This window comes from Salarias fasciatus, chromosome 10, assembly GCF_902148845.1.
Source record: "Salarias fasciatus chromosome 10, fSalaFa1.1, whole genome shotgun sequence".
Lineage (NCBI taxonomy): Eukaryota > Metazoa > Chordata > Actinopteri > Blenniiformes > Blenniidae > Salarias > Salarias fasciatus.
In genome coordinates, this window is record NC_043754.1 from 13616276 (window position 1) to 13643955 (window position 27680).

General features: G+C 43.7%; 2 protein-coding genes across 3 annotated transcripts in view; one reads left to right on the top strand and one right to left on the bottom strand.

Moving 5' to 3' along the window:
- shroom1 (shroom family member 1) overlaps window positions 1–21205 on the top strand; it is a 32739-nt gene extending 11534 nt beyond the window's left edge. The window contains exons 3-11 of one of the 2 annotated variants that reach the window (XR_003932209.1): window positions 10679–13595; window positions 13689–13875; window positions 14121–14173; window positions 14729–15376; window positions 15541–16134; window positions 16608–16716; window positions 17195–17467; window positions 18510–19120; window positions 19334–19346. Coding sequence is in view for 1 of the 2 variants with exons in the window: in XM_030100296.1 (XP_029956156.1) it covers window positions 10828–13595; window positions 13689–13875; window positions 14121–14173; window positions 14729–15376; window positions 15541–16134; window positions 16608–16716; window positions 17195–17467; window positions 18510–18764 (4887 nt within the window). In the remaining variant the exon portion in view is untranslated. Of the gene's footprint in view, window positions 1–10678; window positions 13596–13688; window positions 13876–14120; window positions 14174–14728; window positions 15377–15540; window positions 16135–16607; window positions 16717–17194; window positions 17468–18509 lie in introns of both variants that reach the window. The other variant, XM_030100296.1, reaches the window with a different exon arrangement.
- Window positions 21206–24840: 3635 nt separating this feature from the next.
- sowahaa (sosondowah ankyrin repeat domain family member Aa) lies at window positions 24841–26691 on the bottom strand. Its single transcript, XM_030101119.1, has one exon. It carries the CDS (start codon window positions 26644–26646, stop codon window positions 25255–25257), a length of 1392 nt encoding a protein of 463 aa, XP_029956979.1. The 5' UTR covers window positions 26647–26691; the 3' UTR covers window positions 24841–25254.
- Between the last annotated feature and the right edge of the window lie 989 nt (window positions 26692–27680).

The following is a 27680-nucleotide window of genomic DNA, read 5'->3' on the forward strand; positions in this document are numbered from 1 at the left end:
AAAACTAAACCTGCCTCAGATCATCCTGCAGCGCGTGACCACTATTATTTGTTTTCATTTGCCTAAATATTTCCCTGTGTTTTACCAGGAAGTACATTGTAGAGTGTCTTCTCAGGAGATCTCATGAGAAATGCTCACCTCAGCAGATCACAATTGATGCCCTTTCAGACGTCATAGTAGAAAACGGCTGTCGTCTTAATAACTTTTCGACTTTGTTTGCGTATTTCAAAGACAATGAGAGGGAAAAGAGTGGTCTATATTAAAGTTGGGAGATCAGTCCCTGTGGGAACTAAAGAATGAGACTCATCAATGCTCCCTTGAAACAAACAATCGCTAAATACTGTCGTTAAAAAAAAAAAGGGAAGCAAGTGAGCATGTGAACTTGGAATCTTTGAATAAGATTTGAATATTTAGCTTGAAGCTGTTGAACCGAGGTCTGTGTACTGATTAAACGGGCTGTTTGCCTCACCTGCTGTTCTTGCCCATGATGCTTATCAAGCACATTCCCGTCCGTGCGGCTCTGCCAAGCTCTCAAACCAGCCAAGTGATAAGAGTCTCCTGGAGTTAAAGCTCCATCACTATGCTCATTATTCACCAAGGATCAATAGCTGTTGTGGTTTTTGATAGATTTTTTTTAACTGTGCGTGGTTTAAATAAATTCATCACATTTCAGGACTTTCTGACCAGATCATGTACGGTTTGATAGATAATTTTCCAAGAATTCTCTTTCCAGGGATTTGGAACAATGATCCTCTCGTTCATGAGTGTCGTGTTATAGATGGCTTTATTTGACTAAGCTGTTGCATAACATTGTTCACATGAACACACAAAACACACATGGAGAGCAACAATGGGCTGGAGATTACATATTATACTCCTGTCTGTTTACAAGGGACATAAAATTAACGAATAAACAGCATTTGAAGCCTCGATGGTTTGTAGAGGAGCACGCCACGTCTCCACCACATCATGATTTGCACCGAATCGAAGGCGGCTGGCTGCATAACTATCACCACTAAAGAAAATCCTTTTCAGATTTCCACCTGAAACCGAGTTATATACTGTGCGAAGTCTTTGGTCTTCAGTCGTACAGTGAGAGGGGTTATCAGACTGCTTGTTGTAAGCATCGAACGACCCAAATCTTTGATAAACCTCTGATGGTACCATGAATCTCACAGGTGTTTTCTCATGACGAGCATGACTGGTGCTACGAGCTACAGCTACGAACGAACAGTGGAGACACAGAAAACCATGATCAAAGCTGCATGAGAATGGAACCAAAACAATAATTTGCAGTTTCCCATGAAGGCAAAAATGCTAGCCCACATCCCACATTCTCTACTTATTTATTTACTTTTCTTTATTTTTTATCTGCACATAAATGCTTTTACTACAATGCCAAATAGTTCAGTTGATTCACTTCCTGAAGACACAGGTAGTTCGAGTGGATAAAATCAATGTTTTTGTGCATTAAAGTACGACGTGGTGGTTGTAGGATGTGTCAATACAGGTGATGAAACATGCGATCGTTACTGCTGCACAATCCAACGATGAGTACAAAATACCGAGAAAGTTCAGTGAATTGTTCAAATACTTGATTCATTGTTTTTGCCAATTAAAAAGGATACCAGAAAACTTAAGAAGTTTAAGCCTGTAATTGGAAGTTGAAATTAGGAATCATAATTGTAGAATGGTGATCCAGTGATGAATCCATTTCTGCAGCTCTATGAAAGAATATGTTTGAATTGTATTTTCACGATGTCTTGTTGGAGAGTGTCCTCACACAAAGAACAAAGTGGATCATACAATTTTTCCAAGTTACCTTATTTTACGTGATGAAGAAATTGAACTATTTTTTTTTTTCTCTTGGAAATAATAGAAGCCCACAAAGAGAGCAGAGCCACGTGGCTTTATGCAAATTTAAAGCAGGTCATATTCTATAGCCGGGATGTTACACCACTCTGTGTAAAGTGTGATAAGTCTATTAACAGCTTTCGCCTGGGTATTTATCAGCATTAACACATGACTGGAGCAGTGAAACACAGGCTTTGAAGGGGCATATATTGCATTTAGCACAAGGATTTCATTGTTCGCTCTCTCGGTTTTATTTCTTCAGACCTAATTATGTTGACCTGGCATTTTGTGAAATGAAAACATGTACAAGCTGTGTGTCATGACCAACTCTTTGCTTTGCTTTTTCGGCACTTTTAAGTTGTTAAAAAAGTTGGTTTAGAGCTCCAAAACGGACCTAAATCACACATGCTCCATCATTTAAAGCATAAAAATGCTTATGATTAAAAAGATTTCTCAATGGATGTCTGTGAAAGTCTGTACCAGCCTGTTGTCTCTCCCTTTACGCCACTGAATCCTCAATTATACATGTTGCAAACGTGACATTCTATTGAAGCAATTGCCAAATTTGAGACTTACTAGATATACCATGATGTGTTTTGCATGTATAAACATGGATCCTGTGGTTGCAATTACTATTGCTGTTTGAGAGAAATGTCAAAATGAGCACACAAGGCTAACTGAACTGCTGTAAAGTCGATCAGTCATTTCTTGTGTTTAAGGCTCCTGCCGCAGCGTCGTGGCTGCTGGGCTCGGCACCGGCTCGGGGGCCGCCGCGGGTGAATTCCTGCATCTGTTCTGTGTCTGTGGTCAGCTGGTGAGACCACAGCCCGTTACGTAAGGGGACAGCCGGAGATGGTTACTGCAGGATGACAGAGCTAACTGGTGGGAACGGTCTGCCGGTGGAGTGGCGCGGCGCGCACCGCTCCGGTACAGCAGGGACAGTGGAAGCCTTGAGAGTTGTTTGCGCTGTTCCTGGCTCATGAGATTATATTTGAGGGATTAGATAATAGATATTAATTTCACCTCGTCACCTTGGTCACAGCAACAGTTCAGGAAAAGCTGAGTTCAATTCTCAAGCATCACCATAACTTGTTTTTTTTTTTTGTAAAAACCAGGACAGTGTTGCTGTCTGGAGATGGTTCAGAGATTCTTCTTCAGCCTCACAATTCATTGTTCTTTGAGGCGTCAGGATGTTCTGAATAGGTTTCACAAAAGAGATGTTACCAAGATAATCTTCTCCCCATCCTGTGTGCAGAGGTGTGGGAAAACGTCCGGTGGGAGTGTCTCCCAATTATAGATGTTTGGCTAATCTGTTACATAATGATATTGCACACACAATAAGAAGAGCAAACAAAACAGGAGCATCTTTGACTTTTATGTAACCTGTGTGCCTCCAAGAAATATGATTGGAAAAAAAATACTTCCAGCTCTTGTGTTATACTTTGAGTGCAGATGGCAGTCTGTGTGGAAGCCTTCTTAGTTTTCTTCACTCGCTGTGATCAATGAGATTAATGAGATACTTGCTGAAAGATGCTCCAGGCTTAATGATACACTTTGCTTCTTCCTGAAAACAAAGGTTTTTTTGTGTTTGTACTCACACCTTTTTTTAAAATATATATATATAAAAAATAATGGTAACACTTTACTTGAAGCCCCTCTTTATAACACATTATAAGTAGTTATAAACACTAATACATGATCACAATGCTTTATAACTCACTATACAGCAGTATACAGCATAGGATTAAGGTTAGGGTTAGGGTTAGGGTTAGGGTTAGGGTTTGGTCCTGGCATTGTGATCATCTATGAATGTTTATAACTATAGCTACACATGTCATAATGGCATTATAATGCTTTATGAATGTACTTATAATGTGTTATGCAGGGGGGCTTCAAGTAAAGTGTTACCAAAATAATAATTGCAAAGTCAATGTTTCACTTTTTTAATTGTGTTAGTGTGTACGTTTTTAAGACATTTTTAACCACTGATGGTTTGTAGCTGAAAGGTGGACTCGCTGAGTTTTCAAGTCTGGTTTGTCCAGTTCTCATGAACTTGACAGCCTTTAAATTCAGATTATATTAGATTAGATTAGATATTTCTTCATTAGTCCCTCTACAAGTAAATTACTTGTAAGTGTACTATCATCCACTGGTTTATTTTTTTTTCGGATGTCTGGAGTTGGACTTTTTGAAGTGATGCTGAGCTTGCTGAGGAGCAGACAGACTTGATCCAAAGACACAAACATGGCTGAATTTGGCCGAGTACCAGTCTGAGTGTTTTATTGGTGCTGTTCCCTCTGCGGGCAGCACATCCCGGAGGACGGCTGAGATACGAGGGCGAAGGTAGAGGAGCCACCTGGGACTCCACAACAAAAGCTTATTATTTTCCATAAGGACAACATTTTTCCGCAATGATGGAATCGGCTGGAGACTTTTCCCATCTTTGAACAGGAAGTGGGTCATTTGTTATTGTGTTTGTTCTGTGCTTCCTGCAGGGCCGAACCTCGTCTTTCTCACTCACTTTGTGTGTGTGTGTGTGTGTGTGTGTGTGTGTGTGTGTGTGTGTGTGTGTGTGTGTGTGTTTTTGGTTTTTTTTTGTCTCCTCTCACCCCGGTCCTCTTTTGTCATCATGTTTCCCTTTTCGTTGGAGGCGTTTTCACATGTGCGCCTCTGAATAAGTTCGTCTCCGGGTTTGTGTAGCTGTTTGAGGTGGAAGATGGCGTCACTGTTCTGACACCGCGGCTCAGGGGTCAAGTGCGTCGTAGACTTTGCCCGTGTCTACAATGGCGACGTCGCAAACCACCTCGCATCCAGACGTGTTTATGGGTTCCTGCACAAATGAGCGGTGCTTCTTTTTTATGATCCACGGTGTGTTACACAACTTTATGGTCGCGCCATATTTCTTCTGCGGTCTTTATGACCCATGCACACACAGCTTGTAACACACGCGAGGGACTGAGAAGGACATGCTGCAGAAATCTGAATTTGCACAGACCATTTTTAGACATTTTTGAAACACAACTACATACAGAAAATCTTGCCCTGCAGCTTTGTTCTATTCTGGCGTAGAGGGATTCCTACAGTATCCAGTTAAACTCACCATGACGAGATCATATTGCAGACCCACAGGGGTTCCTTAATACAGAAGTAATTGTCTTTTTCAAAAGCCAGTGGAAAGTAAGTTCATCATTGCCAGACGACAGCACTCATGTTTGATGCCAACACGAAGAGGCACAATGCACTTCCTGGTTAATGGTTCACTGAGAAGGATACAAAGTCACAATTTTTTTTATGGCAGATGACATTTTCAATGCTTTCATTGACCATCTTTTATCTGATCCACATGATAGATGCGTGACCAACAGAGGAATCTGTTTTACTTTAACACAAAGCATTAGTTTGCGAACACCGTCTACTTTGTACAACTCTTAGTGAAGCATGAACATTAAATCTAGCAGGGTGTTGATATAGTCAACTAAGTATTTAGGCCACATTGAGGCAGGAATGCAGAGCTTATTAGAGTGTGACAGCTTGTCTTGGTCAGCTAGAGATTTTAGACACTGATGTGAGCACTGCCCAGCAACACCCAGCCACACTTTCTGTCCTTCCTGCACACACAGACATGAGCAAATCTGTTTCTTTTTTTCTCTCCCCCCCCCGCCTTCTCTGACACACACACACATACACACACGCAGGAGGAATTAAGCTGCAGGTGCTGCTAATATCTCTGCATGGCAACGTGGCTTTCCCTTTCCCGCTACTGGACACTCGGCTCTTGTCGGTGCTCGACACCCGACCACTTCCACCTTTTCAAAAGCGGCTTCCTCTCGGTCTCTGTGCGATTGAGGACAATGGGAGTGATGTCTTTTAAAGTCCTGTGGGAGACTTCATTCCCGAAGTGAGGCCTTGTGTAATTATGTCGCCTTTCCGTGCTTGTGTTTCTTTCAGATTGGTGATTCTTTTAACCTTTGATGTTTTGTTTTTTTGTTTTTATTTGTGGAAGATGACAAAGGTTGAAGCACTGTGTGTACTGTACACGGAGATTCAACTCCACTGAATGATCAGTCAGGGGAATAGTTGTAATCACATAAAAAACTGTCTTAAAGTAGTTATATTGTGGGGGAAAAATTTTTTGTTTTTTGTTTTTTGCTGTGGCCCACCGTGTCCAAGGTCTGCTGTTTATGTCTGATCCCTTTCCTCTTGGTATTTATTATTCATCACAGGTTTTTTTTCTGTGATTAAACATTTCTTGTACGAAGCAGACGTCATATCTTGTTATATATTTCCTTACCAGTGTGCAATGAGATAAGACTAATTAATCTTGGATTCTTGCTGAGTTGCGCCCTTTTTTAAAACAAGCAACGACAACAAAAAAATAACCTACATACACATTGTGGCACAAAATCCAATTTAAAGTCTTGTTTCTGCTCTCATTGAGGACACAGCCAATCTGTTTAGCTCCTTAATCAGAGGTCCGGAGGTCCGACAACCCATCCTCATCTTCACCGGTGGATGCAGCCAGGGCCAGCAATGCCGGCTAACAAGCTTAATGGGTTTGGCTTGGCTACTTGGTTTGGCGGGCTACCATGGCATCAGTCACTGTAACGCCCTAAATGCACCGCTTCCTCTCTTTCGCTTCTTTCTCCCTTGCCTCTGTCTTTTTCTGTTAATAAAATTACCGGCATCTTTTCATGGTTTTGTCCTCCCCGTGTCAATCCGTCTGCTTCCTGGAGGCCTGGTGGTTCGGTCTCGTGGCTGTACCATGAAGGTCATGCTGGACCGCATAATCACCAATGAAAGGCAAAAAAGAAAGAAAGAAAGAAAGAAAGAATTTTACACCCACCCTCCCTTGCCCAAATCCTCCCTCTCGAGATCAGCCTCCCCTCGTGTCCAGTTTAGTCGGTTTTATGATTCCAAACTGAAGAAAATATCTCCTGCCCTGACACCTTCCCCGGCCACGTTGGGTTTTTTTTTTTTTTTAAGCACACGGTCTTTAAATTCTTACGGCTCTTAAGGCTTACTCTCCTCCTCCTCCTCCATCCACCATGATATAGTGCTTAGCTCAGTCGCCAGGCAGAAACTGATCACCAGCTTATCCTTGTTTACACATCACCTCAACATTTAAGTCTGACCCCTGTCAGGGAATTTTCTGGCGATCATGTGTGGAAATAGTTTTCAGCTAAAATCTGCTTGGCCATTCAGCAATCATGGGTCAGCCATCAGCTTTCCAATTAAGACAAGAGCTTCAAGTTATAATTTATATTACAATATTCCACACCATCTGCTGCAGTTAGGCACAGCAACAGTGAGAACATACAATCAACGTGCATTCAGGGTTTTGCCGCTCCGGATGACGCCATGCTAACTTGTTGGAAAAACTCCGCTTGTCGCTAGAGCTCAATAGACAACGGGGCTTAGTGTCTGACAGGGCTGTGAAGAAAGTTGTTGTTGTCATTGAGCGTCAGTTTGTAACTAATGGGAGAGTCCGTTGTGTGTGTTTACTGTCGTCTTGAGCATTTTTCAAGTGTAATAATCTCTGATTTTAGTGTGTTGTTGTGTGCTTTCTTGTCAGTTGTTAAGCTGTTCGGCAAATAAAACTGAGCTTTCAAGCTAAAAGATAAGCAGGAAAATGAAGTTGATGGTGAGAGATAACTGGTCTTTGTGATAGGTTTTTTTTTTTTCTTTGGGGGTTGTAGCGTGGACGGGGTTGAGGGTGGGAGGTCACCCATACATCGCCCACCCCACCGCTCTCACCCGCCTCCACTCCTCTGCCCTCCCTCCTTCTGCCTTGGCTAGTCTCCATGTGCTGGGCTCAGGGCCTTGGGAATGAATGGCGCCCGGGCTCTGCTCCGTCTTTGAAGCCAGCCAGGAATGCGAGGCCTCTTTTTTTCTCCTCTCTCTCTCTGTTGTTCGGGCAGCCGGCAGCGCTAGCAGCTATCTGCAGCAGTGAAATATTCCCTCCGCTGCGCTCATTGTGCACCGGAGAGCCGGACGTCATCGGCTGACCAATCAGTGGCTCCTGCTAGGCAGCCTCGGGTCTCGGTTGGGGGGAGAGGGGACCCACTAGAAGTCTTCCCTCTAATATCTGGCTCTCCTGGTTACTTGGTCTGGTCCCTCTTTTGGAGAACGGTGTTCTGAATGAGAAACAAGAAGGAAATCATTTATCTCATCTTTTTTTTTTTTTTTTTTTTTTCATGACAAAACCCTAAAAAAAAAAATTACTTTTTTCAGATGGAAATCAAGAAAGTCATTGACTTAGATTCAAAGTTTGGGTGAGTTTTTCCTGTTTTCTTTCTCTCAGTGATGCTCTGATAAGGCTGAAACCGTTGAAACCGGTGTGCAAGTCGCTGATCTCAGTCTGCCGTGAGACTGTTGATCCAACTTCTGCTCCAGCCTCTGTGCAGCTTTTCCTGCTGTCATTGTTCGGCTCGCTTGTCTCTTGTTGTTGTTGTTTGCGTGTGAGAGTATTTGTCTGGGCCGGTCACCCTCTGCCTCACCCTCTGCCTCACCCTCCACCCCCCTCCCCCTTTCCCTCTTCTCTCCTCTCTGTACATTTTGTCACTGCCTGTCCCCTCCATCACTTCCACTTGAACGCTCCCCTGTTTGGGAGCCTCTCTCTGTTAGCAGAGGGAAGAGGAGGGCTGGAAACCACACACACACACACACACACACACACACACACACACACACACACACACACACACACATGCACTGCAGATCAGAAGGCCCTTCATAAACACATGGAAACCCCCTCGTACTGAAGTTTGGAGGCTCCTGGGAGGCGGGTTTTGTGTATATGCTAAATGACCACCTAGGATCAGTGCAAGTGTTTTGGCTCAACTGAACAAAATCTTCAACACTGGGGCAATTATTGCACGCCAGTACTGATTGCAGTAGAGCTTTTAGTTGTTCAGTCTAACATCTACGTGGAACTACAATATATTTGGTGAAGAAATGAAATGATCAAGTGCGTTTAAACAGAAGTTCCTTCGGTTTCCATCAGTGGAGAGGGCCACCTGGGATACTGCTGTGTCATTGTGGAATTACTGGTTGACTTGTCTTTGTTTTATTGGCAACATTTTCCTTTGTGTCTGCATGACAGGTATGCAGCTTCAAACTTGATGACAAAGTCAAAGGAAGGCATGCAGGTTATGGGAGAGTCCTCTCATTAGAATCTTCTGGAAACCTGTTATTAACTCAAACGCAGCTTGGATGATGGCACTTTTCTCCACTCGTACAAGTTAATGGTTTCTTTTTTCTAAGATCCACTCTTTTACAGTTAACGTCGAAACCCCTTTAGGAAGACTCTTTTAGTTTTCAGGTATTTAATAGTACGAGTTGAGAGTAGGAATAAGGCTAAATAACTTCTCATCGGCAGAAGATGGGACCCCAAGTACGCACATGACAAGTGTGTGAGTTGGCCTGCACGCTCAGTTCATTTATTCAGTCCATATCATATGATCAGTGAGCTTTTGGACTTTGAAACTTGTAATTTGTTGCACAGTTTTCCCACTGACATAACTACAAATATGAAAGGTTGCATAAAAGAAACAATATACAGTTATCAAATAACAATAATTGGAAAATTATTCACATACAGTGTCTTCTCTAATGGAAACAGCAGCTTTTTAGGTGTTTTTTTTCAGATAATAATGACTACTAGAATAACTTCAGGGAGGTATTGAGCTACATTTCCCAGTGATTTTCCTGTGTGGCATTTCATGAATATGTAACTGATTTTGATTGAACAGTTTCACATAAACTATTCACATCGAAGGATCGTACATCGACTTTTATAATGAACACATTTAACACATTTCAACATCTCACTGAAAAAGGAAACAGATATGCGAGTTCACTGCTTTCCAGGCCACATTGATGCTGAATACGTCCGTCACATGACTAATCCTCTGATATTTCTCCCCTTTCCTTATGGAATTCCTGGCATTTTTTCTTGTGGGTGCTGCAACGTGCACGGCCAACCCCAAGGCCCCTAATTAGAGGCTTTATTGATGCAAAGCGGCAGGCAGGCTCCTTCAACAGGTGGTTGACTGTACTGACCCAAAAAGCCAAGCTGCCGTAAACCGTGATGCGAGCAGTCAAATAACAAGAAAAAAAAAAAACACAAAGAAAGAAATAAAATTTTAGACCAGTCTTTTATTATGTTGTCAGAATTGCACTTTCACGAAAAGGAGGTGATAAAATTTTGTCTAGATTATATACTGTAGTTATTATATACTTAAAATCCTTTTACATCAAATGGGATTTTTTCAATCATATTTTGAAAAATCCCAAAACAGTTACATTTTCTTTGAAATAAAATGTGATGAGTTTAGTGAAAGATACAATTGACATCTCTATTTGGTTAAGTTAATGTGAAGGCACTATACCACTCTACTTAAGTATACTTTATGAAATCAGATAGACGAAAAATAAAAAAGTTCTCTGAAGTGAGGGTTGGTATAGTGGTCGTCTCACAGTTGGAAAGTTGCTGGTTCAATTCCCTATTTCCCTCTGTCCATACGTTGAAGTGTCCTTGAGTAAGATACAAACCCCAACTTGCTTCCAATGAATGGTTGGAGCGCTTTGCTTGCAAGCTGCCTCCATTGTTGTGTCAGTGGGTGAATGTGATTAATAGTATGAAGTGGTTTATGATCTGGTCAAGTTGTGGAAAACCACCATTTATTTGAAATCCATTTACCTTCACAGTGTCACCTTCAAAGTGTGCAGACATCGCTATGTTGTGCCTAGATTTCACTTTAAAGCCATCCCAAGTTAAGATATCACTTTGTTCACCACCTTGCTTTTGTGTTTTCTTCTCCAGGATCAGACCATTTCAAGAGGAACTGAATAAACAAAAAGGCATCAGGGAAATGACCTAAATACCATCAGGCGTGGCAGACAACCTGGTGCAATTCTCTGTTTTCATTCACAAGGAAGACACATGCATCAGCGCACATACAAGCACAACACATGTATAAATCCTGCCCTTCCCTTCCTGCCATTCGCCCCATGGATTCCTACGGCTTCCACTTTGAGAGAATGAGCAACGTGGACCTGCATCCTCTGAGCCTGCCTGTCAGCCGGCTTTCCCCAGCGAAGTCCAACAGCAGCATCGTTGACCAGCTTGCCCACCACCAACACGGCAAAGGCGACTCTGCCTACAGCTCCTTTTCTGGTGGATCCACTGCCCCAGACTACCCCTCACCCTTTCTTCCAGACGACCTGCAATCTAACCACTTCAGCCACTATGCTGATCTTAAGTATGTGAAGTCTATTTACCAGCCGACTCAAGTTCTGCAGTCAGACTCCAAGGCCATGGACCAGCTGTATCGCTCCGTTGAAGCTATCTCTCAGCAATGTCAGAACAGTACCAACTCCAACGTAAACCATCATAATCTCAATGGAAATGATAGTTTTCATTGTAACAATAAGTCACAGTCTAAACCAGAGGTGCATTTTGGAAGTTTGCCCCAGAATGCATACCCGCCTGTCCGTCCTCCTCCTGTTCCTACACGCCTGGATAGCTACATAGCCACTAAAAACCTGGAGAACAGCAGAGTCCAGCACCATGGCAATAATGACTATCAGTCCCAGAAACCACAGCCTCAACAGCAGCAACTCAGAAGTCATGACAGACTCCCTCCGCAACCCCATGGCGTAAATACCCCAAGATCAGAGAAAATTAACCCCGATACATTCAAGTCATTAAGTTCCAACCCAGTCTACTCAGTTTGGAAAGGTACTCAGCAGCAGCAGCCACAGATCCAGCAGCCACCAAGCTACCGGCCCCAATCCCATTCCTCCGATCAGACCAGGGTGCCATTGAACCCAGAATACCTTTCTATCTTGGATAAAAAAGCAACCACTGAACAGCAGAAGTCAACAAACATCCTAAGCCGATCACCTCCTCGAGGCACGAGCCAGACTGAGCACTTGACACAGAAACAACCCTCGAGCAGCAGCGGATGCAATGGAGACCATCACAGCAAATCTAGTGGCAGCAATAACAATTTTGAAAGTCAGCGCAAAAGGGCACGCTCAGCTCAAGATTGGATTGGTTCAGAGGCAGTTCGAGCTGCCAGTCCTTTGAATGCTGGACAGAGTTTTGTAAGCAGTAGCATCCAACATAAGGGTCAGTTCTACTTTGTCACTGGAATGTGTAAGCAGACTGAATCTGGTGTGAGAACACAATCTCTATCTGTGTGTGGGTCTGACTTGGGGAGAGAGATCTCTTCTATGCTGGAGACACAACAGCCACGAGAAACAGAAAGATGCCACAGCACAATGGATAATTTGTTTAGACCTCTCCAAGCGAGTTCTCGCTCTTCCAGTGGTACAATTACACAGGAGAGAGAGGCTTTCAGTTCTTTGTCTCAGGGTAAGGACATGATCTCCAAACGCCAAGATCAGGAGAACCACAAACCATCTGTCTTTTCGACACAGTCTGCTCAAAGTTTTGACGCTATTGAAGATATTGACACGACGCAGAATCGAGAAATTGGACGTCACACACCCAGCAATCCCATATTCTACTGCGGACCTGACAGGAACTGCCCGCAAACCATGCAAGCAAATGATTTCACTTCACTGGCCAGCCAGGAACAGGCCAACCACCTGAGCAGACAGGAGCAGATGAAAAGAGGGAAGCGGCAGCCCTTGGGGGACGTTGCAAGCGAAAGGATCAATAAAGAAACGACCCCACTCCTCTATCATCTCACTGGGGCGAGCAGAGCAGCTTTACAGCCCAAGAAAGAACCAGATTTCAATAAAAACATGAAAAGCAAAGATGCAGTCCTGAACAAAACAGGCCAAGGAGATGTGGCTGTAAATGCTGAGATACTGTCACAATCTGAAAAAAGCAAGGTTGAAAAAGGTGAAGTTGCATGTAACACCCTCGATGACTCATTCAAAAAGTACTACAAGGAGAAGCTGAAGGACGCCCAGTCTAAAGTCCTGAGGGAGACATCCTTTAAAAGGAGGGACCTGCAGCTGTCATGGCCACACCGTGTCAGGCAGAAACCAGAGCTGAGGCCAGCAGTCATTCACTCTTTCTCCTCGTCACAGGACTCTGAGACCTCCACAGACACGCTCACGCCTTCTGTGGCCTCCGAGGAGACGGAGAAAGGCAGCATTAAAGAAGAAGCCACGGAGTATCAGATGGAGATCAGCAAAGAGACCGAGAAGGAAAATGGGAGGCAAGCAAACGTAGCCCAGCCTCAGGTGGCACGCATTGGAGGCAGGAAGAGACTGACTCAAGAGCAGAAGAAGATGTGCTACTCTGAACCAGACAAGCTCAATCAGCTTGGTGGTGGCCCCAGTCATTCGGCATGTCGCTCCTTTGGTAATGAAAGTGAAAACCAGTTTGCAGGTGAATATGAGAATGACGAGCATGTGCAACAGGGAGAACAGGGACTTGTTGCAGCACGTAGGAAGATGTTTGAGACAAGAGGTCGAGCCCAGTCAGCCTCAAGTGCCTCAAAGACGAACCTGAAGCATATGCAGCACAAGGCCTTGGTGGAATACATGGAGCGTAAGACTGGACAAAAAGTGGCTGAGCCCCAGCAGTCAATCCCTCAGTTACCAACTCCACCCAGACAGAGGCACTCTCTTGGGGAGAAACCATTCGACTGGGGCCCGAGGCCCTTATCAGCGAATCAGGACAATAAAAATACAAAGAAGAAACTGAACAGACCCCACTCTGCAGGCCGCATCCTCGATTCCTCCAGCAGCTCTATCAGGTAAAAAAGAAAAGAGAGAAGACTTGTTTCCTCCTTTTTTGGGTTGTGGATAGGTCAGTTTTTTCATGCTTCTGCTATTATTTTTGAAACCAGGTATGCCCAGTTCTTCTCAGCTCAGTCTTGCTCTGGCCAGTACGGTGGCCAGCATGATCAGTCCAGATGGAGGGAAAGCCAAGGCCCATCTCAGGGAAAGTGCGTTTCAGTGGAGAGTCTTTTAGACCAGCCAGAACCACCCAGCCTCTTCAGGAACCGTTCTACGTCCACGCCACATGCTTTTCAGGTAAAGTGATGCAAAATGATGGCATGAGCTCAACACCACAGTTTAGTTTTTTTTATATTATCTTACATTCAATGTTATGTTATTTTTCATTAACAAATCAGTCAATACAAACAAGAAAATAATTAAAAAGTGTCACACTATCCCTGCTTTATTGTATTTCAAAAAAACAGCTTGTACAATTAAAACTATGTCTATAGATTGAAATGTAAACTGGCTGCGCATTTTTCCTTTTTTCTGCTCTGTAGGCACATGATTGTGAGAAGGATCCATTACCCGTTAATACTATGGAGACCTGGAGGTATGTAACCTGCACTGCAGACAAATTGGGACATTTTCATTGGTTTTAGGTCAGGAGAGTATTAGGTCAGTGATGTGTGTACCGACTCTGGCACGGTCTATGAATCTTAACTTGATTCATTGTGGCACAGGAAAGTCAACACCCACCTGCTCCAGCAAACCCACATTCCTTTCAAAAGATTTGCACTGTATGGGAAGAATAATAGCCTGGTCCATTTCCAGGGAGTTAGCCTATATCCCAAAGCTATGATAAACTGAAATGTACTTTGCCAGTCTTGTATTACAAATTCCAGAAGTCACTTCACCTACTCTATCATTTGCTTGCAAATGGCAGTGATATAGTACAAAATGAAAAAGACATGGGGAATAACCAGGACAGCTTGTCTTAAAATGTCAGGTAATGAACGAACAATTGGGGAAATGAAAGGAACGATGCGAATTAAAGGCTAGAATTTATCATCATGTTTGATCCATATTAGACAGGCTCTTTGAAATCTGGATTTGCGCAGTTTGCATGGCTTCTACCACACGTTTAATGACTGAATTTTATTTTCAGCCTCCAGAAGCATCCGTCTGAGGAAATCACAGTGAAGCAGGCATCTGAGGGCCAACAGCTGATCCGGGTTGCACAGAGAGGGAAGTCCATGGAAGAGCTGGGGGCCTCAAAGGTCACAAAGCTGGCGGCCCTCAGTAAAAGCTCTGAGCAGCTGGATCAGCTGTGGAGGCATTCGAGTGGGCCGGGAGGACAAAACAGAGATAAGAGGAGTGTCTCATTCTTTGCTGAAGTCAGAGAAGCCCAGGGGCTGGAAATAGAGAAGAAGGACAAACAGATGGCATCTGAGCTGATTGGAAAAGAAGTAGCGGTGGAATATCAGAACAATACTCAGGGACAGACACAAAACCAAACCCAGAGAAAATCCCTACTGAAGCAGAGCTCTGAACCAGAACAGGATGAAGGAGCAGCAACGAAGAACTCAAGCAGATCCACCTCCCCAGCCTCCAGCTCTGCATCCCAAACCTGGGGTCACTCAGCATCCTGTGGATCTCACAGCCCTGTTGAATCAAGGTCCAGCAGGCCTCAAAGTGGGACTTCCTCCGACTCACATTACCACAGAAGTGTAGAGATCAATGAGAGGGAAATGAAATCCACCTCGCCCTCCCCAACCCAGACAAAACTTCTTGGTGAAAGCAGGCCTAGCTCCAGGTAAGCATAGAACTAATATCAAGGCAGAAGAGGTTACTGCTCTTAAACTGAAGATACACCTCCATCCTGACCTTCATTGAAACTCCATCATTAAAAAGTTCTTTTTTCCAAAATGTATACAGGTCTTTATAGCTCATACCTGTGAATTGTTTTATTCCTAACAGAGCCAAGTCTTGTCCCTCCGTGACTGGATCAGAGAAGGAGCAGTCGGTGGATGAACCGAGTCGTGACGCCCACCCATCGGATTCAAACCATGAAGTGTCTCTAAGCTGCGGTGTCACCACAGACCCTTCCCTGTGGATTCTCCCACCAGAGGGGGAGATCAGAGAGGACGTCCTGATTTTAACGCTGACAGACGATGTTTTTGATGAGCCGACCAGCCCCGTCACTTCAAAGCAGACAAGCGAAGCGTCTGTGTCCCCCTGCATGTCCGTCTCCGATGCGGACCTCACTCAGCAGGTGGAAGAGGACAAAGATCCTCACCTGGAAGATGAGAAGCTGGGCGAAAGCCCAGAGTTTGAGGAGAGGGGGACACCAGAGGGACAGACGGAGGCTGTGCAAAGGCCTGTTGAGAGACCTCAGTGGGAGGAGCTTGTAGAAGCCGTCGTCCAAGACGACCAGTCATTGGCGAGAGTGCTCTACCCGCTAGCCAATCGTAAGACGGCACTGATGCTGATGGAGCAGCTGCTTTCAGAGGACACTCTGCTGATGGAGGAGCACTATAAGAAGAAACAGGAGCAGCAGGGAACTTCAGGAAGGTAATTTATTATCCCACAACTAACAAATCGCAGTTAAACGTAAAACTGATGCACAGGTTGAGGTGAAAGAATCAATATTTAAGTATTTGTAAAATTTAAAGTTCAAGAGACCTAGACACGAAGAGTAACTATTACCCTCACACCTTTAAAACTATTTAAAGTAGCAGACGGGGTAATTATGTTTCTTAGTTTAATTTGTTTCCATGAAACTTGATACCGGTCTCTGATGGCTAAAGAAATGAGCTCCAGCAGTGCCGTGTTACCTTTTGTTGCATCACAGAGCCAGACACGCCTGGCTATTTGCTTACTGCTGTAGTCACACTCAGGTTTCTGCTCCTGTAAGCACTCTTACACCAAGAGTGTGACATTGGGGCCTTGTTCAGTGTCGGCTTCATTCAGTTATGCAACTCCGAAAGCCAGTTTTGAACATAAATAAAGACTTACCCTTAATATAAACTTGTTTTTATCTGTAGCACCGAAGTGGTGGAAGGAGCTGAACTCTGCCCGTGTCCTTCTGCGTCTGGCAGTCAGAAGTCTGACGGTACACACCTGCAGAGCAAAGCTGATATTACAGAGAAGAAGGTAATTATCACCTGCAAACATGCACATGTTTTGTCTAAAGTGATTTTTTTTTGTCTAAATAATGCAATCTACTGCTACTTCTCCTTATCTTAAAACACTCAACATAGATAGACGTTTATTAGGAACACTTTGTAAACCAGACACGTAAAAAAACCCTTCTTTGTGGTATTTGCAGTAAAAATGACAAGAAGCCACATAAACCACCACAACGGTTTATACTCGGGTTCTCTTTTAAACAGAGAAGCTTGTGATTTCATAGATTTCATTGTTCCCATCTGGAAGCCTTGAATAGACTGAATCGGAGCAGAGCTCATCATGTACTGTCTGCCTCTTATCACTGTCTGACACGTCTGTCCTTTGCCCTGGCTGCCTCGCACGTTCTCTACTGTTAACAGTATCGATTCATTTTCAACGCTAAACCATTGGTTCAAAATTTGTTTGACATTATTGATTTTAAAAGATGTCGTTTTCTTCACAGCGTCTGTTGGTGTCTTACATCGAGGAGCGCCTGCGATCGTTTGATGAGACCCGCGGCGCCCTCCAGATGGACGTGCAGGAGAACGCGGCCAGCGGACAGGCGCTGGAGGCGCTGGTCCGCGAGCGCTGTCTCCCCGTGGAGCTGGAAAGGTACAACCTGTTCATAGCGGACCTGGAGAGGGTGGTCAGCCTGCTGCTGTGCCTGTCAGCTCGGCTGGCCCGGGTGCAGAACGCCCTGAGCACCGTGGACCAGAACACAGACGCTGAGGAGAAGGTGAGGAAGCGTATAAATAAATTGTCGAATTTAAAAGTCAACCTATTAGTTACTTCCCTTCTGATCAGATAAACTGCACTGGATGTACTCTAATGCACAGCGAGTCATGACTCATCAACGCTTCAGGCTCATCCTCTTCATACAGTTTACACATACGCGCTAATGCATGCTGGAGGGGCCAGCACTGCGTCACGCAGCCTGACGGCGCTCATGATTCACGGCAGTTAATTTAGAGCTTCGGGTGGAAAAAGAAAAAAAAAAAACCCTCCATGAGTGTTAGAAGTGCGCGGCTGCTCCCATGCCCTCAGCTATACTCTCACTCTGTTTACTCTAGAACAGCAAACATGCCACTTGGGAGAAATTGAAGTGTGACTTTTAACGGAGTCAAGGTTTCTCTCCGAGTGGAATTCAGAAAATGCTGGCGGGTTTATCAGTGTTTAATGACCAATTTGTGAGCTTAAGAGTCCCAGTAAAATCATTAATCACCCATTTGAGCATCAGTTATGCTAATATTGGTCTGCATCTGTTTCGGCATGCCTCATGCTTTCAGGAGTTCATGCTGCCTCGTGCCTCCTTGCTTGAAATAATATTTGCATGGATGCATTTTTCCATTCAGCTCTTGTCCAAGAGGATGTGTGACTCGGTCCATGTGTAAAAAACGTGGCTGCTGCACACCAAGGGATCGTTACAGGCTCATTTGTTTTCTTGCTGTTATCAGCAACACTGGTATTTACACTGACTCACGAAACTCCTGCCCAGTTTCGATGACATTTGTATCTACCCTGCCCTCTGTTGACACAAGGAAACACTGCACCTACTGTCCTGTGGCTGTATGAAACACCGGCGTCTGATTTGCACAGCTCTCTATTATATTGTGTGGTGTGGTGTCATCCTTCAATCAGCCGTCTACTGGATTCTCACTGAGATATTTTTAAGTTGAAAATTATACTGCTAAGGTGTTGTTGAAGGATATTCAACATAACATCTCTGGATCTTTTACCCATATCAGGTAGAATTAATCTCACTCTCTGTCTCCACGCAGCAATCTCTGGACAGTCGCCACCGTCTGCTATGCAAACAGAGGGAGGACGCCAAAGATCTGAAGGATAACCTGGACCGCAGAGAGAACCAGATCTCCACCTTCCTGTCCCGCCAGCTTTCGGCCGAGCAGCTGCAGGACTACCGGCGCTTCGTGCAGACCAAGGCCTCGCTGCTCATCCGGCAGAAGGACCTGGAGGAGAAGCAGAGGCTGGGAGAGGAGCAGCTGGAGGCTCTTTCCAACAGCCTCAAACTGTGAGAGCGTAAAGAAACAAGAGATCCGGAGTTCACTTACTCTGCTTGCCCTGAAACAAAGATGGTTTGTCCAGAAAGACATGCTGAGAGTATTTTTGGCTGTACTTTCAGGCTCGGTCTGCCTGATGAGAGGTATCACTGATCTCTCCAACCTTTTGCACCCCATCGTGACGTTCTTTTGTCCTCCTGAAAGAGTTTCTGCCTGAGCTGCATCGTCTTGTACTGCTCTCCTCTCATGAGTATCGACGGTACACGGGGCGAGCGTGAAGCGGAGCGCCCACTCAGACACTCTCATCAACTCTCCGCCCAGACTGGAAGTGAACCGTCTCCGCTCTCTTTTCGGCGTGCCTTCACATCGTTGTTGCTGTAGAATTTTTTTTTTTTTTCTTCCATCTGAGCTGCTGTGCAGAAACTTAGCATGTCATTCCTCCTAAGTGATTCAGAAACTGTCCTTCACTTTTCCACCCAGATGATAGTCCGACAGCCCCAGATCTGCACCTCCGGAAACCTTCGATAAGCTTTAAGATTGTATTTGGGCTGTGAGGTGGTTTCAGTGAAATAGAGTTGCCTGAGAGAGCGTGGTGTACTGTTTATTATCAGTAAAATGTAAAATAGTTGTTGTAGATTATGTTATTGTTTTGTAATGTTTTTGTTTTTAAAATGTATTTCAAATTAAGGCACTAAAAACCAAAAAAAGGTGAAATGATAAAAAAGCACTTTGGAAAGATACATAAATGCACATTTCTTCTAAAGCAATTCAGAATGATTTCAAACGACAGCCTTACTTACTCCATCCATCCAAACAAAACCTAGAATCAATAGAAATGTTTTTTTTTTTTTTTAAGATGTATTCTCTAAAAAGGTACAGAGCACATCCAACCTCTTTCAGGATTGTGAACAAATACTTTCCCAGCTGATTTCATACTTAATGTTAAATCTCCATGATTTCATGCTGGAGCGGCTCCGCGTACGGAGGCGCTAAACCTCGTGAAAGCAGATTATAAGTAAGCAACAATTATATCACGGAGTATTTCCCCTCATTTGTCCCCTCGTTGCAAAAGTGACACGTGATACTTGAAATGCCTTTTTTTTATAAGAGGAAAGTCCACAAGCTCCACTGCAGGAGTCTTAAACTGTTCTTCTCTCCTCTACCTCCACACCCTGTAGCTTCCTTTTTAGCTTTTATTTAAATTCACACACTCAATCAACTAACTTCAAACTGCATATTCATGTCTCTATGTTAATATTTGTCATTAGTTTATAGAGTTTTATTCATTTCTTTGTACTGAACGGAGACCGGAAGCTCCGTCACTCTTATGTGCGCGCAAAATCATGGATGTCTTAAAACATGGAAAGGTTTAGTTGTTTGAAGAGAAGGACAGAACCCCTCTCCGTGTTTGCTGTGTTAGCTCTTAATGAAAAGCTCTAAATGAGAGAAAATGTCCAGAAAAAAAAAAAAGCTGCGATGTATGTAATATTTAAGATTTTCAAAGTGTGGGAAGAAATTATAATGAAGAGAAATAAGTAGAGTAAAACTATTAACTCTCTTATCTTTGATTTAGAATTTTACAACTAAATCCATTAAAGGTGTAACTGAGACTGAATGGAATGAAGTGTAATGAAAGCTATTGGTGTAAGACGATATGTAAAGACGATTGAAACTCTGCTTTTTATTGGCCTCTGATTCAAACAGCTTCTAAGAATTACTGCTGAGTGTGAAACGAGTCCCACACTTTGAAAACCTAAGATTTCTTAAAAAAACAAACAAAAAAAAAAAGTCTGAATTGAAGAGAAAAAAAAAAAAGATTAATAACCTGTAACTAATAGCAGCAGCAGCAGGTTCTCCTCAGACACTAACAACTCATTTCTCTTCCTGTTTTTGTGCTAGACACTTTCTCTGCCTCGGCTCCGAAAACATTTCTCCAGAGATTTACTTTTCAGTTGGCTAAACAAACGTATGCTTGTTTTGGCCTTTGTGCTGACGCAGGGCCGAGGAGTTGGAGGGACTCTTCTGTTGTTTCCCGCAGCCTGCTGGAATTCCTCAAGTATGCAAAAGACCAACATTGTGGAGAGCGAGAGGACTCGGGGGAGAGAGTGAGGAAAGGAGCAGCACATGGAGAAATACTCCCGTTTTTAGCTTCCGTTTGTGTGAACACAAGCAAATATTCCAAGACTTCCTGAGTCTCTTTCTTGTTTCTCTCTTTTAATCAAAGCAGTGTTTTTGCCGGAGTCACAGAGAAGGAAGTCTTCTTTTGTTCACGAGACTGGAAACAGTCCAGAGTTTGTGTTAAAGCCAAGAAGGAAAGACATTTCAGCAAGAGACATTTCTAAATCTGCTTCTTCTGCTGTATTTCACACCCGTTGTTCTCTCGTTTTGTGCCTGTTTGGAGTTTTATATTCCATGATGTTTGTTATATTGTGAATAAATTAAGCCTCCCCCTCTTCTTCTGCTGCACTGGCTTGGTTCACTCAAACTATACATCATGTTCTGCTTCATGCTGCAACATTGAAGCTTGGAGAGAATGTTAGATTTAACATTTCACTCTTTTTTTTTTTGTCTTTCAATGTGAACACAATATCTTGTTCCCGTTTGAAATCGAGTGCCTTTAATCAAGTGGGACTTTCCAGACTGAGGCTGTCCAATCAGAGCTCGCCTCTGCCCTCTGCAGGCAAAGCGTCAGTCTGCAGCAGCTGATCTGCCCCAGTGGAGGTAATAGGGAGGTATGTAGTGGCATTTCTTTATTCTAATATCCCACATTGAACGTTTGCCATCAGTCAGGAGAAAAAGTGATACTCCGAGATTGTATCTGTACTTTTTTTTTTTTTAAGTTGAAATGGCATAATCTGTAATATGTTAAAGGACTAAGATAAGAAAAGGGTGTGTGAGTGGTTACACAGGGCTTAAATTTGCATCAGACCAATGTTGCCCATAAAGAAAGAAAACCTCTGAATTGATGGGTTGCTTTGTTAGTGTTGTGGATTCTGGTGACCTGACACAGGAGTCACACTGTCAACCCTGCAGGCAGCGGCAAACCAGTTTGGGTACGGTAACATAAACAGCACAGGCCAAAACACTGTGAATTTACAAACTCAGAATTACTATGCACAAAAAGTCAGGAAATGTGCATTTCTCTGATTCTATTTCGTTGTAACACTGCTTCGTGACTTATATTCTTTATTATATACCTTTGTGCTGGTGACACGTTTGAATGAAGCATTTATTCGTGGGATGAGCAGCAGAGCCGAGTTACGTGGGCTGCAGCCATTAAAAATGTGCCAAATCTTCTCTGCCCGTGATAAACAGCTTTTCTCCGCTGTAGACTCTCGATGACTAAAGTCTGAAGAGACGTAACATATTGAGAGACACATTTTTTTTTCATTTCAATTTCAAGTTTAACTGTGACAATGAAAGCTTGTCAAAATGCACAAAGCTGAGAGTAAAATACATTACCTCTTTGTTTTTTGTTTTTTTTTGTGTGTTTCCAAGTGGCAGAGGGAACACCAAGACGTCCTGCTGAAGCAGGAGACATTAAACACAACTTAGGGAATTCTAATTAAGTGGGATCTTTGCCAGGCACTAATTGCATGGTGTTTAGAAGTGGCGTCATTAAAGAGGCAAAGAGACTGAACATGCTGCAGACAACAAAGAGAAGGGGACTAGAAAAACCTTCCAATACTCCAGCAGCAGCAGTCTGGATGACGAGGAGCTGTAATTTACTTTTCTACATGAAAGATGAGACAAAGTTTTCAAGAAAGATTTCTCAGAATAATGATTAAAATCAGCAGATTGTGTGATTTACCGGAGCTGGAAAGGTGGTTAAAGCCCACAGATGAGTCAGTGTCACTCTTCCAGGTGCTCAGATAAGTGTTTTCAGAACTCTGTTTTCAGCCTGAACTCTGACTCTTTGCCCACAGGAATGTCTGCACACCTTCAGCCGGCCGTCATTCAGCTCACCGGAGAAGATCAGCAGGAGAAAGTGCTCGCATTCTTCACTGAAGTGGAACTATTCTTGAGTAAAACAGCACTTTTAAAAAAAAATTACAATTTTTTACAATTCTACAACTACAGTTTCAACAAAAAGCCAGTTTTAAATAAACCAAAATACAGTGAAATGTCAAAAAACAAAAAAACAAAAACAAAAAACAACTAACTGTCGGAGCCAGTTTTGGCCCACTGGCCTTATTTTTGGCATCCCTGTTTTAAACACGCACAGCTTAACCATTAGCAATGACACCAGATTCAACTAGTCTCACAGTTTTAACACAACATGCATTTCCTTTACTTGTTAATCTCCACAGTTCACATTTAATCTAAAAAGGTTTTGTCACTATGACTCCATTGCTTTATGTTTTTCTGCAGCTTTGCTCAAATGTAGAAAAATTCAACAAGCATCTTCCAACAATAGTTTACAATGACAATACATTCCAGACCTCCCTCGTCGTGCTCAGTGTTCACTCTATTCAGCACACCTGCTCTCCATAAAATCTACTTTTATGGTGCCTATAAATATTTTCTTGTTTTTGTTTTCTTTCCATTTTGTTTTTTTGATTTTTACTGTCATAGAGGAGTTTGCTCCATTACAAGTTTGGACTTTGACGCCCATTCACTAAAAGCTGAAATAAATCGCCACTATGTTGCTTCAAACCGACCACAAAACAAAGTGATCAGAGTTTTAATCAACTATATATTTCAAGTTTTGGCAAGTGCAGTTACTGCTGCTTCTGTTGACACGTGCAAAGCCTGAAATATATCAAAATGATGGGTATTAAATATCTAGTGTAGCTGTCAAACTTCAATAGTTCACTTAAAACACAGGGACTATTAGAGAGTGTGATTAAAATCATGTTTTAAGATTGACATGTCTAAATGGGATTTCATACTTAATGGATTTCTGCCAGAGGTTATTATTACCATCTGTTGCTACTTTATTATCCCTGTGAATTTGTCAATTTTAAGTATAAATCATGTGACCATGTGAGTGAGAGGGGCTTTTCTCAGGAAAACATATTCATTTACACAACTTTCATGCTGTCATTATTTACACAAATTGTAAGAATCTTGCCTTTGTTACATGTTCTGCAAGTTTTTGTACGTTTTATTATTAACTCAACGTGATCAGTTTGAACAAGTGTTCTCAAACCTTTCTTCAAAATAACAATGTAAGTGATGATTCTCCTACACTTCTTCTGCTCCCCTGCCTCTTCTTCCTGACCTCCCTCCCTCCAGCAGCAGGGACATTTGCTTTAATGAAAGCCAGAGGCGTGCGGATGAAACATCATCCTGACGCAGAGACAATGCACTCCGCCGGGAAAGTGACATCCCAAGGAAGAAGACTCTTGAGGACAACAAAGAGCGGCTGACCACAGGAGGCACTTTCGGCACGATGCCCCCCCCCCCCCCCCCCCCCCCCCCCCCCCTCCAACCGGCACATGCAGCCATGACTCGGCTGCTGCTCAGACTGATGACATTAACAGTTACACACACTCCCAGTCAGCTGCTTATCTGCCGGGATCACAGCTGCCTGAACAAGCCAGTCGACTGGATTTCGACCAGCTTTTGCAGAGGCTGCCGCTCGTACGGGAGAGCTGAGTGATTTATGGCGCACCTGCGCACACCTAAATGAATGACTTCTCACTTCCAGCTGATCAGTGATTCAGTGAAATCCAGTTTTTTTTTTTTTTTCCTTTCAAAGGCGGCTTGCTTCTCATCGATAAATATTTAATCTTTCCTGGACGCGGTTGGGCCTTGAAATTCTCCACAGGGGTAGAATCACTTCACAGATTTTGAGACTTTAATTTCGTTGGAGGTTTGAGTCTCTCAGAAGTCAAGACATCCTGACTTTTCGGTATGCACATGTTGAAATCACTGCCCTCTGTTATTCACATCTTACTCACATAGGAAAACCCTGGAAGGGACAAGTCAAGTCTTGATATCATTAAAAACTTACAAAATATCTTGATCTTATGTAAACTTTTGTGTTTATTTGCTCTTTTGTTATGAACTAAAACAGAAGAAAAACTTTAAAGGTGCATTCAAATACGAATAAAAGACTCTGATTTGGGTTTTTTTTTTATTTTGACATAAGTCTGTATTCAAATAACAGAAAAACTAAAATATATTGAATTTTATTTACAGGGAAAAAAATCATCTTAAATACATTCATGCAATAAATAACCTCCATTTCACTGAGGTAAACCTCTGGTGTAGCTGTGTGCGGATATTGCAAATCAAAACCTTAATCTGTGATTAATGATTAACAGCAGGGAGATGTGTCATGAAATAAAAATATTACATCCTATGTGCGTGTGTGTGTGAGCAAACAGAGGCGGTGCTGCCTTCAGGAGCCCTGTAATAAAGACAACTCGCTTGAACTGTCGTGACTTGTCTGAGTCAGAGTGAATCAGACGACACCAGACATTGTTTTAAAGCCCCGATGGACTCTCAGTATGTACAGGTTGAGCTGAAAACTAAATACGGTCACATTCCTGCTCCTTCACTGTTCTTTCAGGCTCCACATGGAAGCGTCTGATCCCAGTCTGTGTCTGTAGTAGCCGTCGTGCTCGTCCTCGCCGAGATCCTCGCTCAGGGAGTGAATTCCGGGCCTCAGCTTGTGCTTCTTCTTGTGACCCGGTGTGTGTGGCTGGAACAGACGGCCGATTGACTGGAGGCTCTTGGAGAGGTCCGGGAACAGCTCCAGCTCCTCTCTCTCCGGCAGGGCCCTGTGGTCCTGCGTGTGCTGGGCTTTGGGCTCGCCCAGGATCTCCCTCACGCTCTCCCTGGTGTCTTTATGCAGGTAGTGGTAGGCTTTCTTCCCACAATTGTCCCTGATGCCGATGTTGGCGCCGAGCTCATTCACCAGCATGGCAATGACGTACTGCTTGTCGTGCATCGCGGCGATATGCAAAGGAGTGTAACCGCCGTGCGTTTTCGCATTGATGTCAATGTCGACTCCCCCCTTCTTGGACACGTCCACGATCTTCACCAGCATGTCGCTGTTTCCGTACTTGGCTGCCCAGTGCAGGGCGGTGAACCCTGACATGAAGTCCTTTTTCTCCGCCAGCTGGCTGTCCCGGAGCAGCAGGCCGTAAACCTGGCCCCAGTGGCCGGCGGCGCACTTCACCAGCCACTCGTGCTCCGACTGCTCCAGGGGAACCGAGGAGGGGATCCGAGCATCTTTGGTGCTCTTCACTGACCTTTTCAGCTGGGTGGAGTTGATGCTGTCAGCCATCTCTCTGACGGAGAGCGAGACTTTCCTCTCTTCTGGACCCTCGGAGGTCTCCTCAGGCGCCGGGTCCTCTTTCAATTTGTGGATCTGGACTGTGGTGGTGCTGGGGGGCAGCCTCAGAGGTAAACTGTAGGGCTTGCTCTGGCTGCTGGTCTGCTGATCCCCTCTGGAGCGGTTCTCCATATTTGGGGTGACAGTAAAGCGCAACATCCTCTTACCACTCCTATAAGTGTGTTCGCTCCTCTGCAGCGCCTGCCGTACAGGAGACACTGAGTCTGCAGGGTTCCCACTATCACATTCATCTTGATCTGATCCGGATTCCTCCCCCCGTGCGTCCTCACGGCTTCCGGTCCGTTCAGTGCGCACAGGTGGAGGCTGGCGCTCACCTGTCGGCGGAGTCCCGGTACTCTCAGCCTCTGTCTGTGCATTGTCCAGCAAATGCCGGTAGGCTTTCCTCAGCACGACGTATCGGACACCGTCCTCTTCCCTAACGACAGCCAGGTTGTTGACGAAGGTCTTGAAACGCTCCCTGTTGCGCTCCTTCTCCGCGGGGTCGACGGAGTCCACCTCGTCCCTGAACCTGCGCACCAGCTCCTGCTTCTCCACTCTGCCGCCCTCCGACAGCAGCAGCGACAGGACGGCCTGCTGCGTCAAATCCATGGCCGGAGAACTGTCGGATATACGGTGGAAGCTCGCGGATCCTTCCGTCCCGCTATGCCCCGCGAGCTATCTGCAGCTCCACCTTTGTTCTGATGACAGAGCCTCACCTGGCCGCGCGCCTCTCCCACCTCCCTCCTTTTCCGGGGAAACGAACACGTGGACATGATTTGAATACTGCATGAAAAACTTATGTGACCCAGAAAAGGACTAAAAGTCAAATAAACCAACTTTTTCTTGTCCCATTTTAATTCTATAAGGGCATTTCAATACTTGCAATGCATCATTGTATTTATATAGCTTACACTTAGTTTATATACACTGGAATATTTGGTTTTTGGTAGAATCTTTCTTACTTTTTAGAAGCAACAGAAAATATACATTTATAATATTTAACATAAGATATATAACTATTGAAAAATCTGTTGAAAAAAATCAGACATAATAAGCATAATGTGAGACCTCCCGAACCAAAAAAATAAAAATAACAATTGATTTGTATAACTAAATGCCCAAGACATAAGAATATAACCTTCTGTGTGATCACATGCACTCAAATGATGTTTACAGTGATCAAGCATATATCATAATGTATGTTGAATTCATCAGGCAGGTGCATGAGGCCCAAACTGACTGCATTTTTTAGGAGTTTAAATCTGAAGTCTGATGCATTTATCATCATTTAATGACATTTTACTTTGCTTCATCTGCGATGAAACGCAGAGCTGTTTGTGGTCATGACCCACATAAAAATACTGGGCAAAAAATAGGGTTTTCCAACAGGATGACAGGTTCTTGCCTAAAATAATTCTATAAAACACTTATTTTCTTGCCTAGTGTGAATCCTGAAGGCAGCATTGTTATAATGGGATTACACAATGTTAATGTGATGCTTAGTATATCAAAACAAATAGAATTCTTGAAACACTGATATCTGGATGCAAGAATGATATTTCATGTTCTGGGCTTTCAAGAGGTCCATGGGTTTGATTAAATGTTACTGGATGACTGAAATGTTATTTGAAATGCTTTGTATG